At 38.2% G+C, this 23,414-nt stretch overlaps 2 protein-coding genes and 1 long non-coding RNA gene across 4 annotated transcripts in view; 1 reads left to right on the top strand and 2 right to left on the bottom strand.

The window, feature by feature from the left end:
• The window catches only part of LOC113668786 (calsequestrin-1), a 45,658-nt gene extending 42,813 nt beyond the window's left edge, over window positions 1–2,845 (bottom strand). The window contains exons 1-2 of the mRNA XM_089209328.1: window positions 2,630–2,845; window positions 1,086–2,350 (exon numbers count right to left, since the gene is read on the bottom strand). Coding sequence (XP_089065454.1) covers window positions 1,086–1,373 — 288 coding nt within the window. The 5' untranslated portion in view covers window positions 1,374–2,350; window positions 2,630–2,845. The remainder of the gene's footprint in view (window positions 1–1,085; window positions 2,351–2,629) is intronic.
• On the top strand, window positions 2,304–22,534 carry LOC113668764 (rho GTPase-activating protein 32). Of its 2 annotated transcripts, XM_027184712.2 has the most exons (19): window positions 2,304–2,468; window positions 2,694–2,763; window positions 5,626–5,719; window positions 6,345–6,400; window positions 7,350–7,437; window positions 9,287–9,358; window positions 10,973–11,055; window positions 12,733–12,811; window positions 13,603–13,695; window positions 14,021–14,143; window positions 16,454–16,531; window positions 17,448–17,547; window positions 17,911–18,004; window positions 18,137–18,192; window positions 18,281–18,383; window positions 18,507–18,602; window positions 19,058–19,106; window positions 19,769–20,147; window positions 20,634–22,534. In XM_027184712.2, the coding sequence occupies exons 1-19, from the start codon at window positions 2,432–2,434 to the stop codon at window positions 21,659–21,661; spliced, it is 2,778 nt and encodes a 925-aa protein (XP_027040513.2). In that variant the 5' UTR covers window positions 2,304–2,431; the 3' UTR covers window positions 21,662–22,534. The 2 variants fall into 2 exon arrangements, with proteins under 2 accessions (XP_027040513.2, XP_089065446.1); XM_089209320.1 differs by lacking the exons at window positions 2,304–2,468; window positions 2,694–2,763 and adding an exon at window positions 3,383–3,430.
• LOC149044197 (uncharacterized) lies at window positions 3,948–8,184 on the bottom strand. The gene is made up of 3 exons (XR_016187646.1): window positions 8,062–8,184; window positions 4,893–5,014; window positions 3,948–4,069 (listed from the first exon to the last, which is right to left on the bottom strand). It is a non-coding gene; the product is annotated as an uncharacterized LOC149044197 (long non-coding RNA).
• Window positions 22,535–23,414: the final 880 nt, after the last annotated feature.

The raw sequence follows: 23,414 nt of genomic DNA, 5'->3' as shown, positions 1-23,414 counted from the left end.
GTTTCACCTCCTCTCAATTCAAACAAAAACCTCCTGTGGAAAGCACAGATAATCAGAGACCAAATCTCCCAAGACACAGCTGCTCACTCCTTTTTTTTCCCTTATACATTTCAATTTACGTTTTAACTTGACAGTCTGGCCAGTGATCCAATCATTTTAAGGCCCTAATTTCTTTAGTGCTTAACTGGCTACAAAGTAAATCTTACCATTTATAAACCTGTCAAAAACAAAATAAATCTCATGGTAAGGAACAACTGAGAACTTGAATAGATTTTGATGTTGATATAATTAACTAAATAACCGAATATTGTATCCATCTATAACCTCAAAATTTGAAACCCAAAATTAAAAAAATTTCTCTATCTGTTTTGGAACAATTTCACTTTTCACAAAAACAAGGTGTTCAAAGTCATTTATGCCAAAATCAGAGAGAAGGAAAAATATTATGACAGCAAAATGTGTTTGATTTTCAAAAATCATCTATTATTGAAGAACGATTTACACCATCAATTAGAACTGGCTAATTAATTATTGACAGTTTTCAGCGGAGAGAGATCTTTGTTTCAGAACAAACAGTAACTATAATTTCAAAATTTCTTATCTGAAAAGATTTTTGTTTATTCCGTACTTTGTCGCCTCCATGAATGCGTTAAATTTACAAGGATTCACATGCTTTAAGTTGAAAGCGTCTAATTTGCCATATCACCCATGAAATGAAACCCGCATGAAAATTTGGAAACGAAAATAATTAAGTTAAGCTGATGTGAATATGAAAACAAATCCCACAGGAAAAACCGTAGAGTTTTATCTCTCAGATAAAACTAATTCGTAAATTTGTTTCTGTTGATAAACTTCAACACGGACTTGAATTCCCTCACAAAAGACACGAGAAATAAATTTTCAACAAAATTAATTATTTTAAATTCAAGTGAGACAATAACAAAGAACTGTGAATGATTTCACGTGCAAAATATACATGATAAGTATTATCACTACCTCGACTGACCGATTGCTGTACTATGATCAGAGTAATGTGAGCTTCCATCTGAGACTTATCTAAAACCTTTGCTACGAAGCCCTCCTACCTCAAGCATCTTTTGGTCCGTTTTCCACGATCGATCGGCTTCAGGATCTGGCTTTTCGCTGCTCGAATAATAAAATAAAACTACCATCATTCGACTCGCTCTCAACGTCTTGTTAAAGTGGTCTTTCGTTAGCTTGGCGACTCGCCGAATTCCATCATCTTTAAGATACTGTGGTAGCCTATCTTCTTCTCCTTGGACTTCGTCAAATTCTTCATCTTGACAGTGGACGCTGTGATAGAATAAGCTCAAGTAAAGTATAACAAGGAAGCCCTTCATTGCAAACTGCATAGCGAGAGCTGAACCCCGTGCAACTAAACTTTGTAATAAGTGTCGCTATGTACACCCACTGGGGATCAACCAAATCTTCCCCAGGGATCCCTGGTGATAGAGGCTTCATAGATACTCAAGGTATTTCCGGTCCCAATTACTTAACCCATTATGTCTTATATCATGTGCGACCCGGGATATTCGTAAGCCATAGATAGTGATACACGTGTACCAAAACAAACTGAGCAGTACAGACTCCTAGAACGGCGCACTACCAATCCATTCATTTTTTGCGGCCGCGTAAATAACAGCATGATGGATAAATAACAGAAAAAGCCGTAAAAAATTGTCTCTACGGCGGATCTATGATATGGGGAAAAAAAAGAGCCCTTTGCAAGAAAGTTTACTAGTACCCGGAGCCTCCATCCCAATTCTACCCTTGAAACAACCCTGTTCCGTATCTGTTCATTTTCAGAACTGAGATACGTGGGGGGTTTCTTTAATTTCCCGCGAAAACACGTTGACGTTCGCGTAACACCCTAAAAAAATGGTAAAAAATGGTATTTCACTATTGAAATACTTTCGTCCGGCCTGCATGTAACGTAAACAATAGAGGACCACAGTCCTGGTCAAAGGTCCTGGTCGAATTCACAAATTTATTCATTAAGATTTATGTATTCATTTATTTACTTTTACTCAGCTAGTATTGCCCGTTATTGGTAGATATAATAAACTTATATTCTCTTGGTTATTGCAAATAATCTGTCCGATACTGACTATTCAGTTGACAAGAAAAATGATGACTCCAAGGAGGAGAACAGGTTAGAGAACGAGGAATGCAAAATAGAGTGGCATTTCATAATAATGAGATCACGGTGCATCACGCTCCCATCACGATCACGGAGAATCACGGGGTGTATGGAATAACGTAGTGAGCCCACGGTTCGTGACGTCATTTAGGCATCAAAGATTGGCAATTTCAACGATGGCGGATAACTCTGGTGTCACAAACAAAGGAAATATCATCAACAAAACCATGTCATGATTCTACTAAACTCGAATAATACCATTTATACGACATGGCTACTTGGTACACGTCTGACACGAGTCCTTCAGGTAATCTGTAAGCGTTAAACATCTGCGAATTGAGGGATTTTTCCGACATGGCTCACACCCAGAGACGTCCATCACTAGCTTAGCTTGGTATAATGGATCATCACTCGTTTTTGTCGCACAACTCGCTATCCGAATCATGAGAGTATTAATCAGACATTTACCTCTATGTTAGTCAGCTCGACTCGCTCTAACGTGATGTTTTTCTGTTTTGATCCAATATTTTAGGGCCAAGTAATGTAGGCTATTATCCGTCTAACAAATATGGTCTCCCGCAATCGCAATACGAAACTTCAAGGTAAGAGAATTTTGCCTCGCAATTTTTTTTCTATTCACCGATCACTTGATAAGGTAGGTGTTTGCCTTCTGAATTTTGAAGTGAAGAGTCCATCTATTGATCGAGTCAAAATATACAGGAATTGTTTATTTAAGCAAAAATGCAGAGACCGGCGCACGATATCCAGTTTCCCAGACGACAGATTGATGAGAGTGTTAATCGTATTTGTTTGTTCTGAGGCGACTAATCTTTTTTCCGGCTTTTAAAGATGTCGTGTGCCTTACGGAAAATTCGTTAAGACTTTAGGCGGATATGGATTATATTGTAGATATGAGGCAGTGTTCGTTTGATGAAAAGTTAAAGCGAATGAGCTTTAATATTGTTAAAAAATTCATAGATTTTGCTTTTTGTAATACTTTCTACTAACAACATCAGTGACCTTAACTAGTATGTTTAAGTAAACCGCTCAAAAGTGTTATAGTACATTCAAGCTGGGTAATGGTGCATTTTGTATGCAGTACTGTAATTTCAAAGAAAAATTTGAATTAAACTTTCACTGAACGCAAGCTATAAAGATTTAGCCAAATATCAAGAGGATGTTCGCGCCGAAACGAATTCTTCTGTTCTTCACTCAGATGTCGTAAAATTTTTAGTCAGGGAATGATCTAGTTACAAAGTTTTTTGAAGGGTAAGTCTGTTTGTTTTGGAGTTGTGTTACAAATTTTCATAGACTGAGCTAATTTTAAAAGCTTAAGTCACTTGATGTGACTTTGTTAATTCGTCGCTGACTCAGCAAAAATATGATGCAATTTATGAGGAATTGTGACAAAAGTGGAAAAAATAAAGATAAATTTTGAAACAAAATAATGAACTTGTGTCAAGATCGTTCTAAACAGAAAGTGATGTGTTTTAAATTTGGCATTGTACTATTAGATAGTACACTGTTACTTATATTTTCATCGCAAATATTCATATTTTGCTAGTCAACCAACCATAAGACTTAAGTGCTTTTGCATTTGTGAAGAGAATCCATAATTGGTATCAGTACTTAGTTTAAGTGCAAGAGTTCAAAAGGTGGAAAATTAGCCTGTAGTCCTGTACTTTATTAATATTTATGTTATGATAAAAAAGTCTGGGGCAGACATACTGCAAATAATCATGATCTATTTGAAATTCTTTTTATTCAATTTTCTCCAGTCTTGCACCTTATTCATGAATATTATATTGGTCAATGCTTCTAGTGACTTGGTTCCCTGATGTAACTTAGATCCCTATACAGGAAATCAAATTTTATTCTTCACTTGCTTGGATCAATAGAGCTTTGGTGCTGAAAAAAAAAAGACAAAAAAAAAAAAAAAAAAGCAAAAGAAGGACATTATGTTAAATTTTGTTAAACCCTTTGCTACTTAGTAAAGGGTGACTAGCTTGTATAATCTCACTAAGGTGTCACTGCTGAATAAAATGTTTGGTTCATGAGAATTCAGAAAATGATCTTAAACTTGAAAAGATCTTGATTTTTAGCATGAATCTCCTTGTGAGGGTCTTAAGAAATGTATAGAGAATAGTGGAGAGAATATGCCTACTGATGTTAGGGTGTAAGAAGCCAAAGTTTGGATCAATTTTTAAAAAGTAATTCAAAATTCCATTGAGAGTGTCAAGACAAACTTTGTTAAGATGTGTGAAGAGTTTTTCATTTCCATTCAGGGCAAGTACAATTTGTAGTATGTGAAAATACTTAAGTGTTTTTATTTCAATTTGCATGGTAATCTGATACATATTATTTTGATGTAGATGAAAAAATTTTAAGATGTTCATGAGCTTAGCATGCAGAATCATGGGGCTCAAATGATTCATTCAAACCCAAGAAATGTCCTTGTGTCTAGTCAAAACGACAGTGTCTAATCAAAATTTCAATTTTCATAATGTTATACACATAACCCTTCAATCCCAAAAAGTGATTAGCATCTGTTATTATTTAATTACAATATCAACCCTGAATTGCACATTCTTGTCACAATATGAAGAAGCTCTTCATTATTAAACAAATTCTCCTTGTTAGAATTTTAAGTGAGCCTTATAATGTTAAGGTGTAGGGCCATTGAGTTTATAAGGGGCAAAAAAATTCAAAGCTCTGCTAAAGGTTTTGCTACCTTTTTGGGGGACTGTTTTAACTATTTCCTGTACTATATTTCCTCCTCTCTGCCCTCTGTTGCTTGAAAACTGTACTACTTCTAGCCAACCAGAGCAAATCAATTTTTCCATGTACAGCTGTCTATTACCATTGAAAGAGAATTACAAATTCAATAAAAATCAAAAACATATTGGGTAGTAGTCATTAAATTGATCAGACATGAAATTCTCATAACTAAATATGCAAGGAAATGGGTAGCAGGTAGAGCAGAGAATTAACAAATAGATCTCGAGAGTTAAAGGGTTGGTACTTCAAATGCTCTATCACTGAGCTTTAGGAGATTTTTGGTGGACTAGATCATTTTTGTAAGTCCATTGTGTCAAAATTCTCGCATACTATTAGGATAGGAATGTTGATATGAAATACTAGTGCAATGATGATGTAATGAAGATGGTATATTACTACTGGTCTTATATACCAGTAAACCAATAGATAATGCATTTAACCTTTTAACTCCTTGGTGTGATTAAAATGTAACTTCTCTCCATAATATTCTTACATTACACAGCTAACAGGTTATGAGATTACTCAAACTCATCAGGTTGTAGTAGTTATCTTGATATAACACCAAATTCTTGTAAGTAATTTACAAGGAAAGGTGTAGCAGCTTGTGGGGAGAATTAAGAATCTGATCTTGGGAGTTAAAAGGTTAACTGCCTCAGTATAAACAAACTTTCAATCTCTCCTTTCAGCCACAGCTCTAGAGTGATGAAGTTACCTTTGAGTTTTACCGGAACAACAAAACGAAGTGTTATTATGGAAAAAACTTCACCACAAGACAACAAGGTATGGATTTATTTCTTTGTAATGAAACATAGTTCAAAAACTGCACTTGGCCCTTAAAAATCGTCACAATGTGAGGTCTATAAAGATATGGAGCTTGAAAATTACTTGTACACCTGTAGATATAAATGTATGGAATAGACTTAATTTATATCTTTAAAAGCCATGTTGTTTAAGAGTTCAAACTTTTGTGAAAGAGTAGGTTATACATTTGAGTAAATTAGCTATCAATATTCTCATTTTTAGGTGGTAACCAGTAAAATTCACTGCCTGTTGTACCTCTTGTGACTTCCCAAAATTGCTTAGAATTCTTCAAAATTCTACTGGTTAAAGGATTTTTCAACAAATTGAAAACTTCTTTTACCTGTTGTGTTTAAAATGAGGAAGAATACTCAGTGATATCAGAGGTACATATTACTACAATCATACCTTTGACAGGCTACTTGTAGCCAAATACATTATGGCAGAGAGAATATCTGATGCAAGTAAAGATGTGTTCTGGTATTTGTTATGTTTTGCTTTTGTTTTGTTGTTTTCTTTTTTGGGTATACTGCATAAAAAGTGCCACAAAGAGAGAGAATGCAACTGAAGTATTTCAAAAAAACTCTTTGATCATTTCTTCTTTCAGGGTGACTTTGTTCATGATGACTCTACTTGGGTAACTGGAACTTACAAGAAAGTCAGGTAAGTCCAAATTGTTTTTTTTTCCTTATTAAGTGTCAACCAGTTATTGCTCAGTACTTATTCTTTGGAGAGTTAAGTGCCGTGTTCCCAGATTTTCAAAGTAGAGAAAGATTGATAGGGAGAGAAAGAAGGGAGGGACTTGTTTTTTTTTTGAGGAAGGAAGTTGTTAGGTTTCTTTGGCTCCTGCCCTTAAACCACCACTTCTTTCCCAAGAAGCAAGAAAGACTGACTTGCCAAAGTTTGGCTGGCTATTCTGCAACCTAATCAATATACCTGTGATACCTTAAGAGTCAGTGATACATTCTGTGAAAAGTGTTCACCTGCTTGCGATTTTACCTTGACACTATGTCCTCACATTTATGCTTGTGAATAAAGGAATAATTTGAATCCTTTATTTATCTTGACTTAATACCCCAGAAACGAGGCCCATTCCAGGCCTGCCCTTCATGTCTTGCTGTTTCACTGCTCAGTGCTGCAGTACCAATGATAGCCTGTTGGTAGGCTACTGTTGTTATACTGACATACCCCAAGATGTACAGAAACAGGATATGATTTGGTTTTATCTACTGAGTTGATATTGTATTCAATTGGCCTGACAAAGGGCTAATGCTCAAAACATCAGCTTTCAAAACTTTTTATGGTGACCAATTTAACCCTTTAACTCTCAGATCAAATTTGTAATTCTCCTTACTGTCAACCATACAATTCTTATAATGTAGGAATTTAGTATTGGATCAATTAATTATCCCCAAATTGATATTTTCTTTATTCTCATCACTTATCTGGTTGATATTGTCTTGATATTGTAAGGAGAAATTCTGTCTTGGTCACTCATGGGAGTTAAAGGGTTAAACTTTCACTCTGATGAAGGGCTATTACTCAAAACGTCAATTTTAGAAACTCTCTAGGATGGCCAATTACTAAGCGTAGTTCATTTATGGTTTAAAAGGCAACATGGTGGAAACTCTCGTTTTCCAAGAATAGAGGACATGCCACATTTTCATTACGACTTTGTGGACCTTGGTGAGCAAGTGAAGGTGAGTTGAAACATGATATCAATTTTTCTGTGCTTGAGTGTGGAGCTGCTTCATTAGTACATCCATGAACTGTGAAAATTGTTTTCACAATTTTTGCATCATTGGTTGTGTAGTAAATCAGGGCATGGTTTTTCTTCACTTCTAGATTATAGGAGATTTCACCAACCTAATCAAACTTAATCAAGTTCAGTGTACTTGTACAAGGAAGTGGAGCTTATTTGCAGCAGAGAATTTGAACCAAATTCCCTCACCATGAGTTCCGAGAAAAACGATTCGTGGGAAAGCTTAAAACTCACTACAGTGATATAGCTCTTTTCCTACAGTCGGCTAATTAATCTCATGCAGTTGAAAATTGTTTCTTTTAAAGTAAGAAAGAAAATTAATTCTTCATATCAAGCTTATAAAGCTATCGCTGATAAACTTTATTTTTATTTCGTGATTTCAACGCTGCTCAATTCATATCTTATACGGCCAATCTCTGGTGTTAGATCCGCTCAAGATATGTCACGATGATGCTCTGTCCACGCAACAACTTTAGCGGAGCTGTATACGTATGATCCAAAAACTATGTTATTTTTATCGTGACGTGAAAAAGTAAAATGAGAATTCACTTCGTTTACTTACCGTCTTTTGCCATTCCAAACGATAGCCCAAACCTCTGTGAAAATTAACTTAAAGTCCGCCGAGTTTTCTGATCGGTCTTTCGTATCAAGTCACCTGATGAAGATGTATGACGTCCAAGAATTCATCTAAAAAGGCAGACGTCAAATCGCGTGGAGCTCAAACAACTCGCACTTTGGCGTTCAGTCTCTGTTTTAGTAAGCTGACGCACTCGGATCGTATGTATGATTCGAGTGCAGCCATATTGTTAATTAAATTCTGTTAAGTCTCACACAAGCGGCCTTACTATTCATCTGCACGCACTAGGTAGAGAAAAAATTAAGGGCGAATCGAGGACAAATTTCCTGCGATATTAAAGTTTAAGCTTTCACCAGAGTTTAATACTAATGTGATATTGGACATTTAATTGTTTTGTACTGTAAAAACAGCTGTCTAACTGATCGGCTGGCCGCGCACAACACTTCTTTATCTGCTTCGCTTTTCCCAATCAATTTTTAAGAAATGCGCATGAAATAAACCAGTTGGATAACAAAAACTTAAATAACTTATTAAACGTTTTGGTGTGTGGTATCGTTGAGTAATTTCACTCATTGTTTTTATTTTTGCTAGCCCTGCAGGCTCGTCAAAATACGGCACAACTGTTAAAAATACTCAGCGATACTACACACCAAAACGCTTAAGACGCTATATAGGTTAGAAACTAATATTTGACATGGCAGTGTCTGAAGTCAAACTTTCAAAACGCGTGTCACCAAATTTTCGTGGTTTAGTAACTCTTTGTTCTCTCAAAACTCGGCATGTTTCATAATACCAAGTGCGCTTTTAAAATGGCGGAGATTTAAACTATAGTTTCTGGGGCATATTTGATGTAAGCTAAGAACTCAGAGATATCGTAGTAGTTACATCTATAATGTGTATTTGTAAGGCAATGGGGTAAAACAATTAATTTAACGAACTTGGCTTTTCACTGGTGAAAGCCTAAATTCCAAATTTTTAAACACTTACGAATTCATGGCACATTTTTCATCCTAATAAACCGAGCGCCGAACACTACCGATGCCTCAATGCAACGTGGTGGTCTTTTTTTACTTACAGTTACCTCTACAGTCATGTCCTAGTTGTGTTCTTTTTGCCTTTGTTCCCCCGTATTACTTTGGGAGAGGTCTGAAAGCGAAAGAGTGTCTTTCTTTAATGCAATATTGTGTGTTCTCATTTACCTGGCCCACAGATAGGTCTTTACACAGACAATGGAGGCGAGAAACGATACCATAACGGAACTGCAGAGGAAGGAACACTTTTGGTTAGTAAAGAGACTGTCATGTTCTCATTACTTTGGGGAGAAGGGCTAGAGGTGCCGCTAAAAATATCACCTCTAGGGGGCGTTGTTGTGTTGGCAAAATGACGCTACATGCTGTTTGTCCGAACTAAAGTCGAAGTAGGATCATTTCAACTAAGGCATAATCTTCTTTAAATTTGTTACTGAGCTACCTGTAAATGTAATTACATGAACGAGATTGTCATACCCGTGGTGACCAATAAAATTAATTGATGAGAAGTATAATGATATTATTAGGCTTTTTGATCTTGGAATTACTTAGAAACAGTCCACTACATCATTCTTCAGGGTGGTGATATACTTCATATGGAGTGATTTCTTTTGGAGTGCAGGAATTATTACTTTTCGCCCGTGATTGCGAATATAAGTCACCCTCTGCTAGGACGCATTTCGATTGAATGTCTTAGTTCGTAAAACCATAACCAAAATAATCGAAAAAGCCAACCATTGCGAGGAAACGTACAAAAAAGCCAATGAGAACGCAAAGTAAAGACAATTCAACTGCTTAAAGCGCGGGAAAACGAGAGTGACCAAGCCACGATTAGTTTTAATTGTGAACCTGATTGGTTGAGAAAATGGCGCGAGTTAATCTGGACCAATCACGGAGTAGAAGTAGAGAGAAGTAACGCAAAGACCAATACAATCTAGATGTCTTTCGACACTCAATTGAAAATCGCCTTCATTCAGATACGAAACTAAAACCAATCACGATTTGGTCACTCGTGTTTTCCCGCGCAGTTGCTTTTGTTTACTTTCGGTTCCTCATGGGCTTTTTGTAATATTTACTCGGTTTTGTTCTGATTGACCTTATTTGATATGGTGATCTTAAGTCGAAAACCAGTCTAATTTTCCAACTGGCATTTGAAATACAAGCGCAGTCAGAGCGCTAAGTCTGAGAAAGGAAAATATTATTATGTGGCAGGCGGAGGTTGTTACTTTTGCACTGTAAGGGTTTCATGAAAGGATGGACACGGGGCATGTTGCATGACAATACAGGAAAACTGTCAAAACAGGACCAGACAAAGTCCGTTGTGTTCCATTTCATTGGATTACGTCATAAATTTACCCCCCGCTTTGGGTTTTTCATACTTCATTTAGAAGCAAAATATTTGGAAACACTATTGCCCAAACTCTTATTTCTTGTAAGCTCAGAAATTCTCGCCGTCCAGTTAAGATCAAAAGAAGGTTTGACTATGTTTTCCTGTCGTTGGTGGTAGAGAAACATGCATCACTGATTTTAATCTCGATGCCTTGTATTTAAGTTTTTGCTGTGATGTTGTAGGTGATATTTGTCTTATTACACTATCGAGACAATGGGCAATTTGCCGTAAGGGATTTATTGTTATAGCTAATAACCAGACGATTTGTTTTGACTTCAAAAGCTTTCATTTCACTCTGAATTCAATATCGTTATATCAGCCTGACACACCCTCTCTAATTGAGTTCTCGCGTTGAATGTTGGGTAAAACGGTCTTTAGTTTCCTTTATGTTAGAAATACAAGGTGTATTGTGCTCGTTCTTTGTATTCTCGTGGGAATTTGAAGGAGGAAATTTAACAAGTCTTAAATTCTATAACAGGTTAACGTTATATGCAGAGGAAAGTCGTGGATTTTGACGAGGACAATCGGTAACTTGCGGCTCCTTGATCGCGCACTTCACAGGTAAAATTTTTTGCGGAGCACACATTGTGTAACACCGTAGCTACGCATGATTTACTTAGTTAAATGTCCTTTTACTAAACGTTTTAATTCCTTACTGTGGGAATAATCTCCTCGAACGCACCACGCACACATTGTGACAGGAATACTTTTATATAATTATGTCGACGTAAACATGAGTTTATTCCTCAGACTTCTAACAAGTGGAAAATTGGTTTGTGAAGAATTAAGTTCTTGTATCCAATTTGACCTTTTTTACAACACAGTTGTATATTTATTACTGAGTTATTGTTATTTTTTTTGTAATTTACGTTTAACAAGTTCAAAGCTGCAAAGTGCGTGTGCATTGAAATAAATCTGGGCGCTTCATGATGGCATGAGTGAATTTTATTTTCACAATTGCATCCTTCCCCTATTCGTAGAGGTTCCGCCAACGGATGGAATATGCACGCTTTCAAGATTTTTCATCAGCCGTCGACAGAATGAAGAAAGTTTCAAATGTTAACCAAACCTTAAGTCTTGAAAGACTATCCCAACGAATGTTTATTTGTAACGAAATTTGGCTGAAAATGACAGTTTGGATGCGGAAAGTTAATCCGCGAAATTAACATGCTTAAGAAGCATTTACTTCGTGTGACAATATCATGTTGCTCAGTCAGTCGTAAAAAGCGTGCAATACTGAATTTTTAGTTCGTCGTAGGAACTACGCTTTGATAAAATTTTTAAGTTAAGGATTTGGTGAGTATTGTACGCCATCAATTCAAAATTGCTTGCTTGGATTTATGGAATCATAAATGGGCTGCAAAATTTTTCCGCGCCTTCGTTTAAGGTAAAATTGTTCCACTTGCTCAGCCATAAAAGTGAGGTATGTATCCATTTGGCAGGAGATCATAGAAATTTGGAAAGTACAGAATTTGGAACAGGCAAATCGGGAGTTGTCTCTTATTTAGTCAATATATAAGGAAATGAGTGGGCCAATTTGATTTGAGTTTTGTTTAATGTGTGCACGAAATACTGAATTTCCTATGTTAACACCCCTCTACAACAAGTGTTTTTTCCGTCATCGAAATTTTAAAACTCGATGATATGCATGTTATTTCCTCTGTGTTTGTCGTTGTAAATTGGTTGCTATTTTCATTTCGAGTGTTTTCTGCGCTTGACACCGGTGGCATGTCTTTTCTTTTTCCTGTAATTGGTCAGTTAAGCTGACCGCTGCTTGTGATTGGTCATGAGTCGTGGCGAACACTGGTGAACGTGCAAGCACAACTGGCTGATCAAACTGTTTTTCGTTTGCAAAATGTGTGACGAAGTCTGATTTTGCGCACTCGAGAGCATATCCGCGTTTTTTTTTTTTGCCGTTTTACTGTTTCACTCAGGTTTTTTAAATACTCCATAATGGAATGATAGGACCTTCCTATGGTATGAAATGGCTTGTGATTTGAAAATACACGGGTTAAATTGGTTGATCAGCAAAGTGCTTGGTTGGTCAGCAAAGTGCGATTATCCACCTCGTAAGAGCTGTCTGCTTGACTTTAATTTCCGTCGACTGTTTTAGATAGTTTTTGGTCAGTATATTCTTATATTAGAGCTTATTGTTGTTGTTGTTGTTATCATCATTATTATTATTAGTGTTGTTGTGGATATTATCATTATACTTTAAATTTTGTTTATGTTTTTTAGGTGCCTATTTGACAGAAGTCATAGCAAATTAAAATCTCTCGCACGCCTTCCCGACAGTGAAAAATATTGCAGGAGCGAAGTAAGTTACTCTCAGAAAAAAAAAGACGCTTCTCTCGCGTTCTTTTCTTACGCCTTTTCCGAGTTTCCTACGTTTTTCATTTATAGCGGAGCTCACAGAGCGTAGCCCCATCATTATACAAAATAGTAGTAACCCATCATGCCGAAAAAATTTGGATGTACGACCGTACGACCGTACGACCGTACGACCGTACGACCGTACAAGGTGCTACTTTTAACATGCGTGGTCAACTGTACCGCGGGCACGCCAACGCCACGGCTTTGTCCAGTAGTCCAGTGGTCAGTGCACTGGGCTCCGAGTCGGACGACCCGGGTTCTAGTCCTGGCTGGGGCAAGGCGTTGTGCCCTTGAGACGTGCGGGAAAAAAAAGATGCGAGCTCCGCTTTTGGGCTTGGCTAAATCTATATGTTAGTAACTTGAGGGTTGGCGTGTATCTTAAGTTGAAAGCTCACTCGCGAGTGATCGTAATAGGCACATACCGGCAAATTTATAACTGAGTCATCTGAAATGATTTTTGGCTCAAAGGAGGCTTTTACGGAAAGATGCTATTTGTCTCCGCCTTGAAAGAAAAGAAAACTTGTGACCCTTGATCCGTATCGAGTTCTGGTTTACCGTTTGAGAGCTCCATCAACGGGGCAACAGACTGATACGAGCTTAGAGTCCTGCATCCAGCCAAGATCAGCGTAGTCGAAAGTTTCTTGTGTACCCAGAGAGAGTAGGGATTCTGGTACTTTTAAACAAGGTTGTTTAACACTTGTCGTGACCGCATCATCAATCACGTTGTTTTTACAGGAATGTTTTCAGGTGGTACAGGCTTACCTGGCCAGAGTATCCGAGCTTGCTGATGATGCTATGAACTGTAGTGCAGTCTTGAACTGGCTCGAGGTGAGTTGTCGAAAGAAAGCTTATATGTGTATGTTCTATTCTTGTAATTACTGCAAAAGTGAAGGCACGCTTTTTGGAACTAGCCAATTGCTTGTTCAACCAGAAAACTGATTTTTTAAGATTTCTGCATTTTTAAGAGAGCTCGCTCCCATTTGATTCCAAATTTCTTCACTTCAATGTCTCTCTATTTTTACTAATTAGAGCTTGGTTCTCAAAAAAATTTCCATAACGAAAATGACAAGACAAATTCTGGGAATTTTTCCGGCCCCGGCTTTCATAGTGTGACAAACTTATCATGTCCATGACTTCATTTCTAACTTGTCAGCTCGATAACCATGGAAACCACACGTTACTGACAGACGAATCACCAATCAACGTTCCAGGAATAGCAGCTGCTCACGTGGTCAAACGATACACCGCGCAAGCCGTGGACGAACTTTCTCTTGAGGTAAGTTGAAGACCACAAAAAGAAAGTGATATACCCTGGAAAGTCACCAGTAAACAATGAGACGCTTGGGTGGAGAAAGGAATCGAGGGGTGCTAGTATAGTATTTTGAAAATGAAAGATGAAATAGGGAAACCGGATCCGCTCGCAGACCCTCAATCCCGGTTTTTACAAGTAAACAGCAATTCCATAGACCATTTCATAATGCTGCCTATGATTATTATTATTATTTTATGTGCATTCAATTGATCCCGCTTGGCCTCGCTTCTGAGTGGTAATTCTGCCGTTTTGAAAGATGTTTTGAAGGCCAGATTAGGTGACTGTCGGATTTACCCACCTGAGTATATTTCGTGGTCAGACACTCTACAATTGATCTTTGGAGGTCTTGCTGTTGAGCTATGAGATCCTAGCAGTGTACAGAACACATGCCTAAGTTTATGGCCAGGCTCTACATCTAGTTCTCTCTACTTCAGTGGAAGAGCATCGGTCTGTGAATTCCGAAGATCTGAGGTTCAAAACATCGTGGGTGCACTCAGCTATTTTAGCTTATCTTACACTTGTGCCCGACGAATAGCTTCTTCCTTCAACCTCTTTTTTTCTTTTCGTATGAACTCGTAGACAATGACTTGGTTTTGTTTTTCCTTTGAAGGATTAGTAGGAGACCATAGCGTGATCGCGTGACCAAACTTGATTTAAAATGCAAAGTGTGCAAACAGCTTTGTTAGACAGTTGGAAGCATTGAAATACCTTTAACAAGACTGTCATTTTAGAAATTTTGGAATGTTAATTGATTTTTGCATCTTGCACTGTAAGCTATTCAAAACTACTTTCAACTCAAACCAAATGGCTTGATGTAGAGGTTGAAGTGTGGAAGTCATCCTTTATCTTGTGTCGTAATCAGTGTGAAACTGGTCATCGGTCGCAGTTTAGTTAAGTTAAATTAAAATTTTTTTTACATCTTCTTTTGGCCCATTTTTCCTGTGTAACTTGCGTGGCTTTGCAAAAAATATGTTAAAATAATTGTGAAATCATTGCACGTTGTGCTCTTAAGCATCTCTAATGAGATTTTCAAGTTCGTTTAGTTAAACTCTTCGAGTTTCATGCTATAGTGATTTTGAAGGGTTGCTCGGTTTACCTCCTTTACCCACTTACATGACTTAAAGTGTTCTTTGTTTAACTACTGTTTTTTTTTGTTTGTCTTATCATTTGTCCTATTTATTTAGATTCAACAGTTCTCGTTTATTATTTCAGAGTTATTTAATTTTCTTTGATTATGGTTATTATTTTTGGTTTTGTGTGGAAAATTCTAATTAAATAGCCCTTTGCATCAGAAAATTTCAACGACACTCGCGAAAGAGTAAGATCGCTCGTAGGACGTCAAACATGCAAGTGAAACTTGGCGTGCATTTTAATTGAGTGTCGCAATAATAGAAAACTGCTATGATTAAAACAGGCACTCAGAACGAAAGAAAATAATACAAGGAACTGGTGAAACCTCCAAAGTGACACATTTAACCTTTCCTATATGCGAGAGAGCGCGTTGTTGTCGCGTCTGATTCTAGTTTCCATCCAATAAGTTGAGAGTTTGCGCGAGTTTTCTAGACCAATCACAGTGCCAAGAAAGCGAAACGATTGCAATCTCGGATAAATTTCGACTCTAAATTGAAAAGCGGTACCATTTTTTCTGCTATGTACAGTCTACAGGTAACTGTTGTTAATCCAAGAAACACTTTCTTGAAAAATTTGATTTTAAAAAATGGATAAAGTCTATGGGCTTATGTTGCGCATGACTTCATTTAAAAAAAATCGAAACTGTTTGCATGCATCTTCTGCTAAGATGACGTCATGCAAACGGCTTTTGTTTTGTGTTGTGATCAAGAGTACTTGTGGATAAATGGCAAGACTGATAACTGCTCGTAATAATTCAATTGCCATGATGTTCCTGACTTTAGACATTTCTTAGCCGTGCACTGAAGCATCTATATATTTTTTCGGCTATGAAATAGAATGAAGATTTTTTCGATCACTGATACTGTGGTGACGGCGGGCCTTTAGTAGTTTTGCAATTACCATGTAAGCGATTCATATAGCCTGAAGCGGCCCCTTATGACGTGGGAATCAATCCATTCTGCTCCTCATAGCGTATCCGCTTTGTTTTCCTTCACAAAGAAATGCAGAAATCCACTGATATTGTGGACTGTATGTCCGCCGAAGGTACTTTCTAACAATGCTCGCCAGGTTTCATTTTCATTTCACTGTGTTTTGTACGTAGATACTTTTAAGTGTGACTTTTCGCTATCGGTACTACTTTAGGTTGGAGGGATCATCTCTGTGATTGATATGCCCCCTGTTGATGAAAGTTTGTGGTGGAGAGGAAAACAAGGATTCGAGGTAATTATAAGCTGAATTTTATTTCCTTCAGAGGCTACGAAACTGTGCCGATGGACTAGCGTTCATGAGTGGTACATTGTATCCAAGTACGTTACACGTCAAAGTAGATTGTTGAGAATTTTAAAAGAACTATAAGACTTTCCACGTCGGTACTGTGGCTTTGTTTACAAAGTGCGATAATGCTCTGTGCTTAAACTGTGGGTAAATATTTACTGTTACCACTTTTATTCATTGTTGAAGGCAAATAAGAGAAACTGATGTAGTGAGGGTTTACCACGTGCCTTGTTTAAATGCAATTTACTTTTTGTTTATTGCTTAAGATGTTAGAGCGTAGCAAACAATTGAAGGAGTTAGTTTGAATATTGTTAACTGATCTCATTCTTAGATGCCAATATTTGAGTTGATCGCTAAAAAGATTTCAAACCCGTTTTTCTCCCATCAATCTAGTTCGAATGAGTCAGAGTTCCTGTTATTACTTAAACTGAACCCTGTTCAGTATAGTCTGTGTTGCCCCAACACAAGTAGTTAATAATAACTGACTGCTCAAAGCTTCATACGGTTTCGTTCTGCATCAGCGAGAAAAATTTTGTTTTTAAAGTAGATGGGTTGAAATTTATTTGAGACGAAATCTATTGTTGCCACTTCCCTATTATTGCCGCTATCATTCTATTGGTCTAAGGAAACATCTACTCCTGGAAAAAAGACTTCTTTCTTAAGCGAATGATGAAGGGCTAAAGAAACTCTTAACGGTGGCCAATTTACGTTAGCAACTCAGTTGATTACACTTAATTACTCTTGAATTTTACCTGAGGATATTATATAACTTCTCCATACTTATTTACAGTGAGGGTGTAAAGACAACTCTCTTATGACCTAGATGTCGATCATTCTAACAAACCTTCTTGGTAATTTTTAGGTAGGATTTTTTCCAAGTCAGTGCGTTGAAGTAATCAGTGACAAAACGGACGGAAATACCCCCCTGCCAGGTCACGCGGCCCCCTCAAATATGACACCAGGTTTGTGTATTCATCGGTGTAACTTTACTTTTTTTTAAGATTGCTCGAGACACTATTTTTAAAATCCCAGTTAGTTGATCGGTCGGTTGGTTAGTCAGTCAGTTGGTCGGTTGGACAGTCAGTCAGTCAGTCGGTCAGTTAATTACCTAGCCAGAAAATTCATGAAAAGACTGATTGGTGGTTGGACAGTCAGTTAGTCAGTTAGCCAGTAGTTTCATGAAAAGACGGATCGGTCGGTCGGTCAGTCAGTCAGGTGGTCATGCCTGAAATATTTTGATGCTAGAAGTATGGAAATGCACTCTCTCTCTTTCGCGCGTATTTTTTCTTTGAGTTAATTATTTGTCTTTTGTTTTATTTCTACAGTTGCAAAGAAGCGAGGCAAAATTGTGTCTTTCTTGAGACTGTTCCTATCTTCCCGCCCATCAAAGGCGAGGCTTTTGCAGAGTGGTATTCTAAAGTGAGTAGTCAAATATTTTATTTCATACGCTGCCCAGCTTGAATTTTTCCAAGGCTACGCGAGATTTCAGTTAAAAAAGTTTGACCTTTGGTGGCAAAGGGTAACTTGAGTTTGTCCTCCTTTTGCTTTCAGGGAACGGACATTTGGTTGCGACTTGGGCGAGCATTTAGTGAAAACCAACCAGCAAGGTGCGATAATATTTAGGAGACGATCCATGGAACTTGAACGTCTGCATTCTCGTCTAAAATGTTTTAATAAAACTCCTTCTCCTTTCAGTTCCTCTGGTGTTGGTAAAATGTGCCGAGGTGATCGAGAAAAATGGCATCGTAGATGGGATTTATCGTCTCTCCGGCATGTCATCCAACATTCAGAAACTCAGGTAGCACTTTTTCACTTTCAAACTATTATTTTGGCTTGGCGTGCACTTGCTGTCCATTTGGTTCCTCAACAGCGCGAATTTAAAGGCAAATTTGCAAATTTTTGGATATAATTCTCTTTTCAGATTGGCATTTGATGGGGAAGAACCACCTGATCTTTTGAAAGACTGTTACATCCGGGACATACATTGCATAAGCTCTTTGCTCAAGATGTACTTTAGGTAAGAACTCTTGAAGGATCCCTTTTAACCTGTGTTGAGACCCGTTTCACCCCTCTTAGCGACAACTTTGTCTTCTTGTGTTCATGTTAAGAAATCCGGCCCATATAGTTTTTTCAAACTTGTTACTCGCAATCCGTGTTTTAAATCTTTTTGCATCTATAGCTGTCCTCTTTTCTTTTGTATTTAGTCCCTCCTTTAAAGAATTTTGCTTTACTTACTTGGTTTGTGTAGGTGTATGTGTTTTCATGCGTCGTGTTGTTTTGTTTGTTTTGCTTCGTGGCTTCCTCCACATTGACGACAGTTTTTCACGGTGTCGAAATAGGTCTTTTGAAAATTGGAACGAACTGAAATCGTTGGGAGCACGGGCCTGAGGGTCGCAACATAAGTCGCTTTACTTGTCAAGTAGACGACATACAATGTCGAAAAACTTCTGCCTTGTTCTTTAATTTCCTCAGAGAGCTACCTAATCCGTTGCTGACTTATCATCTCTACGACAAGTTTGTGGTAGGCTCAAGCTCATTGTCGTACGTCTTTTTCCCTATTAATTAAGTTTTTTTTTAAATTTATTTTAAATTTCATTGATCATCGTTATCATTATCATTTTTATCATCATCACCATCATCATCGTTATCATTATTATTATTAGTACCTAGTTTAATTATAATGGCGTTTTGAACACAAAGGGAGACAAAATAAGTGTTAGATTCCATAGACGGAAATGTGGTCGAAACAATAACAAAAGTAACAAACTAAACGAAACGAAACGAAATGATGAATTTTGGTAATTGAGTATTTGTTCGACCGTTGATTGTTGCCTTACAAATTATTGCATACACCCACAATCCCGTAATAATAGAATATCCGAGTTGCAGATTACCACTTCTAGTTACAGTATGTTCCTCCAATTAGCAATCTTGTTGCTCCTGAGTGGAATCGAGGAGTCGTCGCCTAATCAATGCCTCAAAGTCAGCGTTCTCTTCCGTGCTTCTATTTCTTGTTTAATAGAGACCTTCCAGGGGTACTGTTGGTGTGGCCGCTTTGATTTCATAATTAGCATCTTCTTTGCCATCGTAGTGTTGGGACAACGACAGACATGACCGATTATTTCAGATATTGACTCCTGGTCACTACTGTCTTAACAGTGTTCTGTAATCTATGCTTTTCAGACCGCCATTCATATTTCTGATGAACTGCAACGTCAGATTGCTGTCCATCACGTAGTTCAGCAACTTCCCCCTCCCCACTACAGAACACTGGAATACTTGTTACGCCACTTGTCACATGTCGCCTCGTTTTCGCCCCAGACTGGCATGCATGCGAAGAACCTGGCGATAGTGTGGTCACCAAACCTCCTCCGACCCATGTCGCTTGACAGCGGAGGAGCGGCCCTTCTGCAAGTTAATGTTCAAGCTGTTATTGTCGAGTATCTTATTAAGAACGTTCACGTGTTTTTTGACGAGAAGGCGGCTGCCGCCGCCATCGTGGCAAATCCGCGATATTCTTCGGGTTCTTGGGAAAGACAACAAAAGATCGTCGCTGATTCAGGTAAAGATGTTTGTCGCGTTAAATTGCTTGATTTATCGTGTGAATGGTACGTTCGATATACATGGCAACTTGTTTTAACTTTTTCTAATGATATTTTGTACTACACTCTCATTTAAGAGATTCGAGATGACGGAATAATGTCCTATATAAAATTACTCAGCACTACACTTGTGAAAATCTTCTTGGAAACGTCTCGCATGAGCTCAGTAGCCTTCATGAGATCTTTTCTTTCTGTTATAAATACATATTTGTATTTATAACATGCCTTGCCCCATCTTTTTTTTAACCGTTTACAGCTTTGAAAATCATCAAAATATACTCTGCAAAAAATGGCCTCGCGGGAAGTGTCTTTATCGATCACCGCCATCTTCTCTTAGTAACGGACTTGTGGTGGTTGCATTGAAGTGCTGGGCCTTACGCAGTCTGCTTCAGTCAATGATATGGAGAAAACTCATTAAGTAACCGTCAGGTATTCATTCATTTCAGATATCGCTGGCGCTCCTTTCCTTGGTCCACGGATGGCTTCGCTGTCTATTTCCCCTCCTACGAAACTAATATCACTGGAAGAAGCCCGGGCACGTGCTCAGACCACGCCTTCTAGACCCTCAGGGAGGCTCATCCGAGCCAAGTCGGTAGAGGAGCCTCAGCGGGTCGAGACCCCTGTGTACAGGACGTCAGTGGAGGTTCCCGCAAGACGGAAAACGAGTGAAGGATCCATGAGTGGACGTAAATGGAAGACCTTTTTCAGTCACAAAGGGAAGAATTTAGAGGCTCCATCATCAGTGGCCAAAGTCCAGGAAACGAGCCAAGGGACATATTTTACCGTCATGCGTGAGCCCCGACCTCAGCGCGAGGTAGGTGTCGAAGTGCGCCAAGCACAGAGCGCAGAGAACGTCAATGAGGTCTATGTTGACTCACAACTGCGGCCTGCTCGGGCCAGACATGTACGCAGTGATGTAAATCATACTGCGAGGGAGATAACAACTCCCGTGCACCAACCGGTTACTATATCATTTACTCGTCAACCGGCGCGACAACGCGCACAAACCTCAAGCGAGATGAACGTTACAAGACACCATCCGGTATTGACAAAGTTCAAACGTGTGTCATCTGATCAAACTGTCTTTTATACAAAAGTCGAATATCACCCCGTGCGGACCAATCATCGAAGGGCATCTACGGGTGGCGACGAGCTCGAGCTCTCCACCTTACGGAGACGAGAAATACAACCCTCCGAGCATTCTCGGCCCATATCCCATTACGAGAATCGTCCGAGGTCGATTTACGATAATGAACCGACCCCTCAGCGATATTCCTCGCCGGTCTTCTCACAGAATTGCCACACGATAACCGAAGAACAACATCGCTACTCGACGCCAGCAAACATGGGCACCCCTCCCATGAAGAAATCATCCAGACGTAGGCTGTCAGATCAGCAGATTGCTATCACGGGAGCAAGGCTTGCCCATGCGTCTGTTGTACCGTGCTCCAACAGCGGTAGGCCGATGCATTAACAGAGACTGTTGAAAGGCGCGAACTGCGGTTCACTGTCTTGCGGAATCGTGGTCGTTCACCGATTATTTTTAAACGAGTATTTGTTTTAGAATACTCTTGGCTTCATGCTGTTTACAAAAGGCAGCGTTATCTCTGTCGGGAAAATTCCTGGAACCTTAAACCTTTTTAGTTGACCGTTAAAGAGTTGTAGATTTCGGCGCAATTTTTCCTTATCATCAGCTTTACTATCTCTAAAAACGAGGTAAACTAAAAAAAATGACTCCTTCGTGGACAACGCCTTTGTCTTCACTCGATGCAAACCATGTCAGGTTTTCGTCACGAATGAGAACCAAGTTAAATACAATCCAGGCAATTTTCCTCGACGTTTACACTTAGCACATTTTGAACTATTGGCCGAAGCAAATTAGCAGTGCCCTACGATAACTTGGAGTTAGTTTCAGCTGATTTGGAAGCAACTGAACCTGTAAACCCAAGAAAGAAACAAAAGGCACGAAATAGAAAACCATTTCAATCTGATATTTTTTATTTATGTGAGAAGATATTTTGACGTCTAAAGAAGATAAAGTGTTTTAATATAATTCGGAAGTGTTAATATTTGAAGAGTTGATAACAGTATTATTTTGAGCTTCCTTGTTGAATATTTCTCTTACCTTATTTTTGTCCTTCTTCTTTGGACTACCTCATTATTTAATTAAAACCTTATTGACAGGGATCCATGTTCAAAAAGAGCTTTAGATTTTCATTCATCAATGCTGTATAATACTCTTTAAGAATGTTCACCCCGCAAAGTTTTAACATGATGTTACATTTTCTTCTCAACCCTTGTAAATTAGCGAAATGAGCTGATAAATAAAACACCGATAAGAAGGGAATCAACAGAGAGCGAATTTGTATTCTGTACAGGTTAACGAAACTCCGTTTGATTTTTACCAGCCTCATTTCAAAATACAGCAAGCAAACGACTGATAATACAATAAACGCACTGACCCTTATGCATACTCTTTGTAAATATGTATGCGACACAAAACGCTCTCTAAGCTTGAATTAAATTTTAAACGAATACTTATCGTAGTGGAAGTAAGGTTTGAAAAATGGGAAAAACCACTCAGTTTCAGCTGAGGGGTATTTGGTCACGTGACCAAACGCGCGCGGAGGATATCTCGAACCAAGGGCATAAATAAAGCATTTAAAAATGGCCAGAACCCAAAAGAGAGTAACAACTAAGTAAACAAAATGCAAACAAACAATTACTTGCTTAATATATTGAACATGACTGGATGAAATCAATATACCACAATGACATTTTTTTTAGACATTTTTGTCTTAATCAGGGTAAAGAAATGAAAGGGTTTTTGCATTTTTAAACCTGATTGACAAACACGCACTTTTCTGCCATGATACGATGTTAGCTCAAATTAGGGCGAGAATCTTGAGGGGGTATCAATGAAAGAAATTCACATTTTTTTTCCAAAATGTCAGTGTTTCATTTACTAAACTATAGTTCTTGAAAATCCCCTTTGGAATATGAGATGACCCAAATTTAATCCATTACTGACACCCTAATATCACTATGCATATTCTCCATACTTTTATCTGTACATTTCCTATGGTCCTGACAGGGAGAATCTGTTTAATAACCAAGACTAGAGTGATTTGATCAGATTGCATGATCATTTTCTTCTTTCATTTTTTGATTCCCAAGTGAAACGGTGAGGAGAAATCAGATGCCAGTCACTTTAAGCCGTTATTCCT

The sequence above is a fragment of the Pocillopora damicornis genome, chromosome 6 (assembly GCF_964200805.1).
Source record: "Pocillopora damicornis chromosome 6, jaPocDami1.2, whole genome shotgun sequence".
NCBI classification, from domain to species: domain Eukaryota; kingdom Metazoa; phylum Cnidaria; class Anthozoa; order Scleractinia; family Pocilloporidae; genus Pocillopora; species Pocillopora damicornis.
This window is presented reverse-complemented; position numbering and strand designations above follow the sequence as displayed.

Bases quoted from the DNA above. Each gene is read 5' to 3' on its own strand.
- LOC113668764 (XM_027184712.2), top strand. From the start codon at position 2,432: ATGGCTACTTGGTACACGTCTGACACGAGTCCTTCAG. The intron at 18,005-18,136 runs GTGAGTAGTCAA...TTTTGCTTTCAG, and splicing joins TTGCAGAGTGGTATTCTAAA to GGAACGGACATTTGGTTGCG. The intron at 19,107-19,768 runs GTAGGCTCAAGC...TATGCTTTTCAG, and splicing joins ATCTCTACGACAAGTTTGTG to ACCGCCATTCATATTTCTGA.